This window comes from Acanthisitta chloris, unplaced genomic scaffold, assembly GCF_000695815.1.
Source record: "Acanthisitta chloris isolate BGI_N310 unplaced genomic scaffold, ASM69581v1 scaffold7601, whole genome shotgun sequence".
NCBI classification, from domain to species: domain Eukaryota; kingdom Metazoa; phylum Chordata; class Aves; order Passeriformes; family Acanthisittidae; genus Acanthisitta; species Acanthisitta chloris.
Window position 1 is genome coordinate 3,598 of NW_008657586.1, and position 12,955 is coordinate 16,552.

The following is a 12,955-nucleotide window of genomic DNA, read 5'->3' on the forward strand; positions in this document are numbered from 1 at the left end:
CCTTCCTGTCATTAACTCTTTTCTTCCCACCTCCTCCCTTAAGCACCTATGTAAAACCTTGCCAAAGCCATACTGCACTGTTGTTGAGTTGTAAAAGAGTCAGTATTAGCTTTAACTATTAACCCCTTGATGCACATCAGGTACTTTAAAATTTGTTTAGCTGTCTCTGCATCTTATTAAAAACACCCACCACCACCCCCTCAAATAAAAAAAAAAACCTACAGCTAAAAAACCCAAACAAATCACAAATTAAAAGCCCAAGCACAGACCTTGGAGAGTATTTGCATTACTGCATCTCAATCATTTTAAAGAAATGCTGATGTCTTTTCTAAACTGGCATGCATGTAGAAAGTTGTCTCATTTGCTGTATTTAAAGCTTCTGTCCTGCCTGCAAAATGTTTTACTACAGCCCTGGTAGACTGTTTTTATTTTTTTAGTTTTGCTGCAGGTTTCACCTTATTGAACTATTTGCATTTAACTAGTGCACTCTGCCTCTCGTTTTCAGAAGGAATGACCTCGCCTGCAGGCCTCACTCCTGGCACGCAACCAAATTTACAGAAAGTCAACCTGAGACAGCCACGTCACACCTTTCCTCGTCTAATGCCTGCGCCTCCTGGCACTCGCGCTATCATGCAAGGTGAGTCTCTGCTTAAGTTACACACATTAAGCTCCAACAGCGAGACAATAACAATGTAGGTCATGTCGTTGAGTGTTTTAGTTAAAACAACAAATGCAGAATTGTCTTATTATACTTCTTCAGCGTTGCCTGCCCTTTCGGTGCAGGAAGGGGCAGTTTGGGAAGTTTGACCTATGGATGAGTGGATTTCAGAAACAGTATGTGATATTTGCGTGTGATTGAAAGGTAAGAAACTAGCTTTAAAGGCAATCAAAAGGTTATGTTTCTTGCTCTGTGTTTCCTTTGGACTGGTAAAATCCTAAACCTTTATAAGAAAAAGAAACCACCAGAACTAACATTCATAAAGTGAAACAGTAAAGGCAGAAGAAATTGAAAAATAGTGTTTCAGACTATTAAAAAGGCTTCTTCTAAAGGGAGGGTGTGGAATGTTTTACTGTTGGACTTTAAGGCATTACTGGTTTTATTAGTTAAACTTTCTGTAATCTGATCTTCCCTACGCCTGTGATCCTGCTTGTGTAGAGAGGTAATAAGATCAATGATTTTCAGTCTCTGTTTAAAGCACCTTAATATTTGTTATGTCTTATTCAACACTAAGTCAGAAAGGCTGGCACCCATGTAGTCCTAGCTGTGAAACTTTAAACCTGTAGGTAATGCCTGTATGTGTCTGGTTACAGGTTCTTGTTTGTTTCCTGCTCATAGGTGACCTTCTTCAGCATTTTCATGATGGATTTCTTTTGGTTGGTGTTTGTTGGGTTGTTTAAGGGGAGGCTTTTTTTTGTGGTTTGTTTTTGGTTGTGGGGTGGGGTTTTTGGTGGGTTTGGGTTTTGTTGCTTTTTCCTTCTCAGTTCCTATTGGGTCACAGTTACACTGAGCATTAAAGAAAATGAGTCTGGTACACAATCCCAGTTTGGGAAGTGGAATTCTATTTTCTGTGCTTATTGCTGTACATTCTCCATCATTACTTCATTATGTTAATTTATTGTAGTAGTCAGAACAAAAGAATGTTGATACTTATTTCATTTTTCTTCTCATTTTTACATCATTTGTTTTCTTTGGAAGCTCCCTACTGCTTTTGAAATTTTGAATAAAGTATCAATGTTAACATTAGGCAGAAGGGTTTTTTTAATGTGTTTTGTAACACTTTATTAGCAGAAAATTTAGCAAACCCGTCATTATAATTGCAGCTGTTTTATAGTGATTTAGAATTTGTATTTAAATTTCATATAGATAGGTTGAATTAGATTTATAGATTTGAAGACAGTAAAAGTCCTTGTATGTAGAAACAAAATTCAGAAATTTCTTGAAACTTCTGTAGCTTTCCTTGTTGCAATGCTATAGCTCAAGAGTGTTTCTGTTACTAATGAGTCTGCTAACTGAGCTGTAAATCAGTGTATGCTTCCTGCTCTTCCTGGTGGTTGTCCTTGTACCTTGTGAAAGTAAAATCCTACAAGACACGTGTCTCAGGGTGTGATTTGATAGGAGCTGGGTGTGTCCCAATACTTCAGAAAATAAAATTTAAAAATTGGTCTTGGTTCAAGGCCAGTTTGAAGTGAGATTTGGTCAGGAAATTGTGTGTGTAAAGGAAGAAGGGGAGGGGGGAGGGAAATAGAGGAGTACTCTCCTTTCACGTATTGGAAAGAGCAGCATTGGCACTAATATTAATAAAAATGGCATATTCTTTCTGCTGAAAGATTTAGTGGCTTTAGCACAGTCTGATACCAGGGTTTCCAGGTCACTATCCCAAGCCCCTTGGCTGCTGTGCTGCCCATTGGAAAGGTGATGTGTTTGGGCGATTTGTCAGCCCTGGTGGGTGTTGTCCAAGGCAGTTCCAGTGGCAGAGCTGGTTTCAGACTGTGGCTGCTGGAGGGGAGTCCAGCATTCCCATAGTGGCAGCCAATGGATTGGGGTATTTTGAGGATCTCAGTTGTTCCCAGAGTGGCAGCCAACGGATTGGGGTATTTTGAGGATCTCAGTTGCAGGGCAGGGTTCTTTGCGCTTGCCGGTCGGCAGAAAAGGGGTGAGCAGCCCCAGAGATTCTCCACTTTGAAAGTACAGTTCACAAAACCCAGAAGCACCAAGCTCAGCTGATTGGGAGGCACAGCAATCAGTAGCTGAAAGCAGTAGTATGCAAGGAGATAATGGAAATAGCCTGAGGAGGGGATATTTCTAGCCCAAGCATCCCATCCCTGGGCTGTTTCTGGAATTTCGTGTCCTTCCTTGGGCTAAGTATCTGAGACTGGTATTCACACCCTAAAATCTCTTCTGAATGTGCCTCCCTGCATTCTCTCTGTGAGTGTGAAAACTAAGTCACTTGCAAAGCATGGAGAGCTCAATTAGGGGGAGAGATGGATTTACTCTCTTCCAAGCAGGATATGCCTGGATTTTTTCTGTTGGCGGAGTGGGACAGAGCTGGCCAAAACAACCCCCTAACCTTACCACCTCAGTAGATGCTAGATTAAGTGATGGGTAATTGATTTGTTTTGAGGTTTGGTTTTTCTTTGGTTTTGGTGGTTTGTTTTTTGGGTGTGTTTGGGTTTTTTTGGGTGTGTTTTTTGGGTTTTGTTTTTTTTTGGGTGGGGGGTGTATTTTTGATTAATTTGGATATTTGAGAAGGTGGATGAAACTAGAGGAAGACAGACAGACCAGGAGAGAGGGTGATTCTGGAGCCCAGCTCTCCACATCCACCACTGTATGTGGGGTTTTTAATCATGTGACTTCAGTTCATAAACTGTAAGTTTATGTAGTGGGAGGCCTAGGCTAGGTCTAGGTGCCTCTCAAGCAAGGCTAGAGAGTTAGAACTTGTCAAGCTTTTGGTGCCTTCATTTCTCTGAGTCTTCTGCCATCTTTTTCACAGAAGTCTTACCTTAACAACATGGATGTAGGCTTTTTTCTTAGCCTACCCTAAACTAAGGATGAGTGGATATGAGTAGGATATATCCATCCACTCAGTAGATTGTGGATATATCCACAATAGAGGACCTTACAGGCTTTGGGGTTTCTTCCTGTGCCTATGACTGTGCCATTAAACCCAACAACCTCTTCTACTTCGTTCTGGCCATACAGGTGTGGCTGTGAGGTAAGTATGCTTTGAGAAGGCTGCTTAAACTGAGGGTTTGGGGCAGTTAGGGTCAGGTACCTCTGACTTGTAATCCCATGTGGTTGAATGTCATCGGATTTGATGAGCTTGTGTAGTTTCTGAAAGGGCTCAGAAGCAAAAACTCATGCCCCAGGGTTGGGAGTGCTGCTTATAGGCCAAAGTGGTCAAGGATGGTGTTTGTATATTGTCCCTGGACTTCACCTGCCAAACCTCAACCAGCAGTTGTGAATCCACTCTAAAAAAGACATTGAGAGAAGGATATCCTGGGGTGCCAGGCTCAGGCAGAGAATTGGCTTTTGGACTCTTTTGCATGTCAGGGTTCATGGAAGGATTGCCCTGCAGTTAAGGACCACAGGAGGCTATGCTTTGAAGTAACCTGCCATCAGAAGCCTTCCTGTCCTTCCTGCACAGTGTTTGCTGCCTCTGCTGGGTTTCCATTAGGCATTTTGTACCAGAGCTTTGAACTCTTATGCTGATAATCTCTACTCCACATTAAATGTCAGCAGATTTACATGAGACTTGTAAATTGTAAACTGAGGCCTTCCTGCCACAAGTGTCATCTTTATTTTAATCAATGCCAAGTGTCTGGTTGGATTTTATGATCGTGAAGACCTTTTCCAACCTTAATGGTTCTATGATCTCCTTAGTGCTGAAGTGGGTGGGAAAATATCAGCAATTCTTAGAAATGTCTCTTACATTATTCATTAACAAAGGAAATCCTAGTAGTGACCAGGATACTTTTTACCTGAAACACAGTATCAGCCTAAGATGACAATTAAGACATTTTTAAGTATTCGGTAAGACATTTTAAATGCTGAATATGCAAGAACAAAAGAACAAAAAAACCCACAAGATGAGGCCAGTGCTAGTGTATCTTGTTAATAAAAGACTTTTAGAAAATAAGCATGAAGTATATCTTCTCTTATTTCATATAAATTGCTTTTGACCGCATTGTATTAAAAAAAGGTTAAGGCTGTAGTAATGGGGGGGGGAAGCAATTCTCATGTTAGTACTCAATTGCAAAGAACTGTTGAGTTAACCTTTGCAGTATTTTGACAGAAAAAAGGATATTTATCAGTCTTTGTATTTTTGTTGTGGTCTAATATAATTTCATTGCTGGCTTTCACAGGCCTCTTTACTGCACAGGATTTGATAGATGCTTCATATAATTATAGCTACAGGGAAGTGGAATAATTCTGGGATTCCTACCAAGGGGCTTTGCATGCAAGGACAAGAATTTGAATTTGGTATATAAAGCAGGAAGAGCTGCCAGTGAAGTTCAAACAGGGAGATGTGATGAAAGTAATTGGAAAGACTGTCTTCTTAGCATTGGTGTGTTGGATTGACAGGAGATGGTTGCTGTGAGGGCAAAGAAATGAGAGAAAACAGAACAAAACTCATTGGGCAGGAAAATAACAGAAACAGCAAGATTTTGCAGTAGTGTCCTAGACAAAAGACCCAGAGAAAGGACAGTGTCAAAGACAATGTTTCTGTAGAGGAAGGAGTGGCAGGGAGAAACTGGTGACAACAATGATTCTTGAAGGAAGGTCAGAAGTTTTAATTATGGCCATGCAGAGCTTATGTTTCTGTGGTATGTCCTCCTGAAGTTTTCCTGTCAGTGTTGTGGAACTGAGTGGAATTGAATGACATTGGTGTAAGGGTGTCAACCTGAGAGTGGTTTGAAACCATACTGATAAGATGCATGTGCAGGCTCAGAACTAAAGTGGTGGCATTTGAGACAAGTGTATATAGTGAACCTCTGCTTAAAAATGAAAATATCAAATGGATAGGCAGATTTGGATAAGTAGGACAAGGGAATAACTTTATGGGCAAAGAAGTTCAGAGTGACATTATGAAAATGAAGAGGGAAGAATGTGAGTTTAATAGCTGGAAGAATTGGGGTGCCTAGAAAATAAACTGAAAATAAGTTGGTGTTTGTCCTGGGAAAGAAGAAGCTAGTGGACCTCAAACCACATTTATGCAAAAGCCAAGTCAGCAAAATGAAGTTGCATATTATTTATTGGTAAACTTGCATAGGGAAGTTGAGTTAATTACTGAGGTTTCAGACTTTGAATCAGGGGCAGAGTATAAAGTTGAAGCCCTGATTTGTTTCAAACTCTTAAGTTTTATTGGATTGTTAGTCTTTAACTGCTGTACAGATGGATCTTAACCAAAGTTAGTAGAATTGGTGGCTATATATTTATAATTATGTCGTGACATTTTTGACTGGTGCATTTATTCTAAGTCTTTTTTCTTTGTTTCCTACAGTAGTTGTTCTTCTCATGACCTGTCAAACTCGTGGGATCAGTCAAGTCTATATCGCACTTCTGACCAATTCAGCTCTTTGGGAAGTATGGACAGCTGGGATCACACTCCACAAGTAGCCCAGTATGGAAGACTTTCTTCTGCAAGGTCTAATAGTAGCATTGATCATCTAGGGAGCCAGAGTAAGCGGGATTCAGCCTATGGGTCGTTCTCCACAAGTTCCAGCACCCCTGACCACACTCTCTCCAATGTAGACACTTCTTCGATAGAGAACATGCTGTACAAAGTAGGCCAGTGGGAAACTGCTAAGCATGGAAGCAAGTCTGGCCAGTTTTTGAATGACAGCAGTGTAGCAGAGGACAAACCTGTGTATTTATCAGCTCCCATCCAATATGAGAACAATAAAAGTCCTAGAATAGAAGAACACCCTGATGGCAAGCTCAGCAGCTCTGGAAGATCCAGTTTTGGACCTGTCTGGTATGTTCCTGATAAGAAGAAGTCTTCATCTCCTCCCCCCCCACTTCCACCTCTTCGTAGTGACAGCTTTGCTGCTACCAAAGGCCATGAGAAAGCCCATGGCCCTGTGTACTCAGAGGGTGCCAGCACGCAGCACTTTACAGCCCTGAACAGATCTCAGCCAAGGAGTGACTGGAACTTGGAAACTGTGGAGCAGCAGCGCCGGCCCTCCAAAGCATGTGACAGGAGGATCAGCAGCTCAAATTATAAATCTGATCTCAGTTCAGAACACACATTTTCTTCAACTGGTGAAAGGTACAACAGTAATGCAGGAACTGTGAACAAACTGCAGTCATCCTTGTCCAGCACTGATGTTCGGTTTGCACAGCCTGTTTACACTTACCACCACCAGCACCAGTACAGCGATGAAAGCACTTTTTTTCACAGTGCAAGAGCCTTAGCTGCACCTAAAGATCAGCAACATTATCTGTCTTATAGTGGCATTCAGGAGTTGCCTACGGATCATTTTCATGGCTACAGTCCAAACCAAGCCAGCCTGCTCAACACTTGCTCTTTGAACAGTTCTGCTGAACAGAAGGTGGACAACACTGGACAGAGTCGCTATTACTGTGTGACAGCAAAACAGCCTGCTCAGGGAAGCTCAAAGCCACTACAAGTCAAGGATGACCCCTGGAAACCTGCAGTGGGGACTGATGTATTGCTTGCATCTCACGAAAACCCTGCAGTTATAACAATGGCCCAAAACCCAAAATACTATCTACCTCAACAGTCTGTTGAATCTTCACTGAAAGGATGTGAGAACAGTAGTCATTACCCAGTGGACAGAGAGGGGGATGCTAGGTGTGCCGTAGTAGAAGAAGCTAAAAAACCCACTCATACTGAAAAGTCTGGACAAAAGAAAAACTGTGAGAGCAGCTCTGAGGAAAGTGAAACTAGGCAAGGTCCGCAGGAGTATGTAAAGGGCTGTGTCCTTACCACTGAAACCAGATCTGCTCAGAAAGATTTTAGGTGGGGGAAAGATGAGAGTAGCAAGATTTCCCCTCAGAAGACCCCAATGTTGCATTCTTTAGCTCAGGAAGGGAAAAAGCAGTCTGACAACAGCCCAGAAGCAGTAACAGAACGACAGGCCCCATTTGACACTCACTTGTCTAAACAGGCACGAAGGAGTGATCGTTTTGCAACAACCCTGAGAAATGAGATCCAAATGAGAAGAGCAAAGCTGCAGAAAAGTAGAAGTACTGCAATGTTAGTAGGGTCGTCTGAAACGGAGGACTGCAATGAGACCTGGAAACCAGATCCAGCAGAAAATGTCACCAGCAACCCAGACAGATACCTCACCGACGCCTACAAAGACGACCTCAAGCAAGCACAGGCCAGGGTGCTGAGGGCAACGTCCTTCAAACGGCGGGACCTGGAGTTCTGCCGGTCACCGGAGCGAAAAACTGGTAGTTACAACTCTTCGTTATCGGCTCTGCCGGTCACCTGAGCGAAAGACTGGTAGTTACAACTCTTCGTTATCGGCTTTGGTTTCTGAAGAGGTATCTGGATTCCTCGAGGATACACAAGCTAAACCAAACCCTACAGGAAGTGGCACTCATCACGTTTCTCGCATCGGAGCCAGGAAGAGGTTCACAACAGAGCAAAAACTGAAATCTTACTCTGAGCCAGAGAAGATGAATGAGGTGGGGATGTCGGAGGATGAGTGCCGTGCTCATTGCCGACCAAATATATCAGAAGAAGCACTGGGCTCATTTGCAGACAGGTGGAAATTTTTTGAAGAAACAAGTAAGCCTGCATCGAGGAAATCATCACAGAAACCAGTTCCCCATGGCCTAGCAGAGGGGCAGCTTGACAGGCCGGATAGAAAAGCACATGGTGGACAAGAGGGAGAGGAGTTGTGGTATGAGAGAAGAGGTCGGATAGCCTCTGTTGGACTTGAAACTGCTCATGCTTCAAAAGACCATGTCCACCATAGTAGCAGCAGTAAGGCTGTTGATAGGATTGTGAAATCTGCACAGCCACAACGCCTGGGAACCTTTGCAGAGTATGAGGCATCATGGAAGGAGCAGCGGAAGCCGATTGAGCCGAGGAGCTCAGGGAGGTACCATTCTGCCGATAATATCCTTGATGCAGGCCACGAACAACATGGGAAATCCCAATACACCCATGAGAGGTCTAGATCATCCCCTTCCACTGAATGCTACAAACAGGTACAAATGTCTTTTGCGTTGTCCTTTAAATTGCCCAAGGCCGTGGGGGACAGGAGAGGAGTGAAGGGGCAAATTTTATGAAAATTTCCGGTTTAGGAACACAACGTAATATGGTATTTGCCTTTTGTCAGTAAGGAGTAAATGTTACAGGTAGCTCTCATAAGTAAAATGAGGAATATCAAATTTGTACGGCACAAGAGCAATTGGATCAAGTAATTCCTTGTGTCTTGTATCCAAATGGAAAAAACCCAATGTGTTTGATTTGATAATATCCTCTTTTTTACACTAGAGATCTAGAAGGATTAAAGCAATTTTCACCCAGAGTCATTGGTGTGGCTGCCTTCCCCATTTTAAAGTTTTCAGTTCTCTGAAATGATAAAAATCTTCCAAGGGGAAATAATGTGTACTTTTGTCTAATTATGTTAATGGTCTAATATTTTCCCTGGTTTTCCTCTTTTCTTCTGAATGTGCTTGATGCAAAAGCTACATAGGACAAAACTTCTGCCTAATAAAATTTAGGGGTTACAAATATGTCTGTTATGTTAAAGCTACACTACAGTAACAAATGAAACTGCTTAGTGTTTTACCTTATGTCAGTTTGCTTGATTTAAGATGTATAGGTTTATTCCTTAGATGCCAAATGTCTGTTCAACTTGCAAGTAAATATTAAGTTAATTTTTAACTAGCAGGGCCAGCGAATGGTTGGCAGGTGGCACTGGAAGTAAACAGAGAAACCAAGTCTCTTAAGTTCTCTGTTAAAAGATATTGTTCAGGCTGCTGCAAGATGGCCAGATACATGTAAGGAGTCATCGTGTGTTCAACCTGCGTTGAACTTTGCCTTATGCAGGAGAAGAATTGAAGCAATGCAGTTGTATATTTTTTTCTTTATTTTTTCCCCTCTTGGTAAAAACATTGCACATGTACATATACATAGCATCTCTCCGTGTGTGTCTGTGTGTGTAGACACAGAGTAGAAAAAGAATAGCTAAAAAAGAAACAGAACATGTTGATCTCTAAAAGTTGTGGACTCTTTCTATAAGTTTTTTGTGTTGTTAAGTTTTGCAAAAGTTATTTTTGGATTCTGTGTGCAGATTTAACTATGTGGACAATTTACTAGGGTAGAGATTCCCAGCACTGAAAATATTAACCTGGAAGTTATTTCAAAAGTTAAATTCCCTAAATTACTAAATAATTGCCTACCCAGCAGAAAAATCATATAATCTCTTCCCTGTATGCATTTCTGGTTTATTAGTCAGTGCCTGTAAGTTCAGTATAGGCCTCCTGGGGCAAAAAGCAGACACCTGTTTAGGCACCTGGAAAATATGGTGATAAGTGCATTGAAGATGCTTACAACAGACTGAAGTAAATAAAATGTTGGCTTGCATATATGATTCAGATTATTCCAGTGCTAATGCACAATTAAATTTCCTGTAGGTTCAGTGTTTGTAATGCAAAGTTCTGCTTTGGGTGGGGTTGTTTGAAGATAGTGCGATAATTACATTCTGGAACAGCAATGTTGTGTGTTTTACTGAGAAACTAAAGTACATGCTTGGGGACTCAGAAGCTGGTGTGTGCTTGCACCTTCTAAAATGTGAGCAGCTCTTCTGGTACTTCTTTGCCTCATTTCATTTTTTTGTCTTTGCCAAGTGGAAATCGTGAGCATTTATATAAACGTGAGGCTCCTCTGTAGATCAGAAAGCAGAGCAGCAATGCAGGCACAGCCAGGTCGGGAGTGCTCTGCAAGAGGTCACACAGCACACTGTACCTCTTAAAACTAAGCAAGCTTAAAGCATGCTATGCTGTTGACTTCATTCAGACAGAGCAAACCCACAAATAAGAGGTTCCATAATCATAGATTTTTTTTCAAGAGTCTGAAACATGATGACTTGGTCTCTTACTTGTACTATAAACCACTTTTAGGAAGTCTCAGTTGAAGTAAGGAGACAAACAGAGGATTTAAAGGAAGATGGAGAGTGTATTTTGTCTAAAGTCAACAAACTGGATGAAAGGAACTGCACTGTAAGGTAAGTAATTTTTAATTCCTGTCTTTCAGAGATTTCTTTTTGACAGTTCTGATCTGATCTTTTCCTGACTCAAGCTGGAAGTTCTGCTATGATGATTTCAGAGTTTTTGCAATGCCTTTTTCCCTTGTTTTCCTCCTTCTCCCCACCTACTTCAGCCTATATGATAGAATTAATGTGGGACTGAAATTTATGGTAACTCTAGTGTGAGCTTAAAGAAATTGTCCAGTGTTGAGTGTATTGCAGTTTGTTCTGAGTCAGATGATTCTTATTTGTTTGCATGTAATGATAGCTCCAGGTTTTTGAGGGGTGGAGGGCTTGAGGTTTCCCCAAAGAATTTTCCCATATTATCCTTGGCAAAGACAGCATGCTACTGAGACACAGTAGTGCTGTAAACTAGAATCTTTTCTTCTTGTGCCTTTACAGGATGCAGTACATTAATAGAAGTCCCTAGAAGTTGTTTTCCCATTTAATCAGCTCCAATTTTCTCTGGTAATCCATGTTTTAATTAACAACGTTTTCAGGCCCTTGTCAAACATTTGAGTGTATGCACAATGAGTTAGAATCCTTTAAATGCCTAGCATGCAGGGGGTTGCCCTCCTCCTGGCCTGCTGCAGTGCAGGCAGTGATTTCAGGGACTGCTGATGCTGCAGCTGTTGAGGTGGTGTTTGGCCTCTGAGGCTGTGCCCACTGCTGCCACCAGGTCTGACAGCTCCGGGTTTTGTGACAGAAGGAACACATCTGTAGGAAAAAGGACTTACAGGGGCTTTCCTCAGTTCTATAAGGGGTATTAATCTCTCAAGGGGAGAGGAAATTATGAGCAGGTACTCTAGTCGTGACTGTAAAAACTTGATAAAAATTAATATTTATTTGTGGGTTTATACGATTGTATTCTGCATTGCTTGTGGCTCAGCTGAAGAGACCATCTGCTATTTTTCTTAATTCTTTGTAGCCCTTTGTACTTGCCATAGTGATTTGAAAAGGAATAGCCCACCAGGCTGTGAGTGAGTGTGCGCACGCGTGGAGGGGCCATGGGGCTGGAGGGAGGGGAGGAAAGGGGGAGGTGGCAGCACAATCAGCTGGAGCAGACAAGCTGCTGTAGGCAGGCAGCATCTCTGGACAAGGAAAATGATTTCAATCCACCAGTGCTGAAGCCTAGTCACAAAAGCATGTGAATAATACTCCTACGCCAGCGTTTTAGCTGTGTTTGTGCAGCACAATTCTTGCTTTATAACCACAGAATCCATGAAAACCACGTGACTGGGCACCAGCTGCAGTGGCTTTTTTTTTATAATCTGAAGCCTATTTTGACATACTATTTCAGATGTAGTGTTTGGGTATTTCACTGCATTACAGGAGGTTTTGTAAATCGGTCTCTTTCGCAGTCTTTCCCTCAGCACTTGTGATATGCAGAGGTTAATGTGCCTTCTGTATTGAGAAGCTAACTAAATAAAATCCCTCATTTGGGCATTTAATTCCTGTGTTGTGAACTGCTTCTGTGTGATGATGAATGGCTGCCCTATGGGAAAGAATACGTTTCCATGTGCTCTTTTTTTAAACAAGGCTTTCTTGTGCTCCAAAGGAGCTGGTCATGATGACATGAATTGATTTTATGGTTTTTGAGCTGCCCTAAAGACGTTGAGTTTTCTATTTTTAAAAGCTACTAATCTGCAAATGGCTAGCAAACCTTCCTAACTCATGGTATGTTCTGGAACATGAATAGTAACCAAACCTAAGGTCTTCCTTGTGATCATATTTAATACCTTCTTTTAAAATTTTTGTTTGGATTATATTGCTGACAGGTGTTATTTTGTGCTCCTGAGGCTTGGGTGCTATGGCTGCCTTTGTGCTACCTAAGCCAGTGTGACCAGACTGGACACAGGAGCAAGCCTTCAGCATTTGTGGGGGTTAGATGTGCAGGGATCCAAGCTGAGAGACAGCTGTGAGGTCCACAGGTGCCTTCTCTGGGTTGGAGACTCTCCAGCACTACAGGGTGACCCCTCCCCTTCAGCTGTTTAAAATAAAAAAATAATTAGTGATTTGAGGTTTAAATAAACTTTGCATATTTACTACTTACAGCTTCCCTGATTATTTTCCAGAGAAATCAGTCTTTTTAATGCATTGAATCTAGAATGAAAAAGGGCTGGAGTATTGCAACAGCAAATGTGGTGTTTTTAAAAAAAAAAAAAGTGATGATAAGCACCTTCTTTTTTTCTCCTGGGCTTTTTGCTGCTGGTTACTTTTGCTG

The 12,955-nt window shown here is 41.8% G+C and overlaps 1 protein-coding gene across 1 annotated transcript in view; it reads left to right on the top strand.

Annotated features, from left to right (window-relative positions):
• Window positions 1–482: 482 nt before the first annotated feature.
• SHROOM2 (shroom family member 2) overlaps window positions 483–12,955 on the top strand; it is a gene marked incomplete at its 5' end in the record, with an annotated part of 44,716 nt that continues 32,243 nt past the window's right edge. The window contains 4 exons of the mRNA XM_009084770.1: window positions 483–637; window positions 6,006–7,900; window positions 7,932–8,686; window positions 10,607–10,710. Of these exons, the coding sequence (XP_009083018.1) occupies window positions 483–637; window positions 6,006–7,900; window positions 7,932–8,686; window positions 10,607–10,710 (2,909 nt within the window). The remainder of the gene's footprint in view (window positions 638–6,005; window positions 7,901–7,931; window positions 8,687–10,606; window positions 10,711–12,955) is intronic.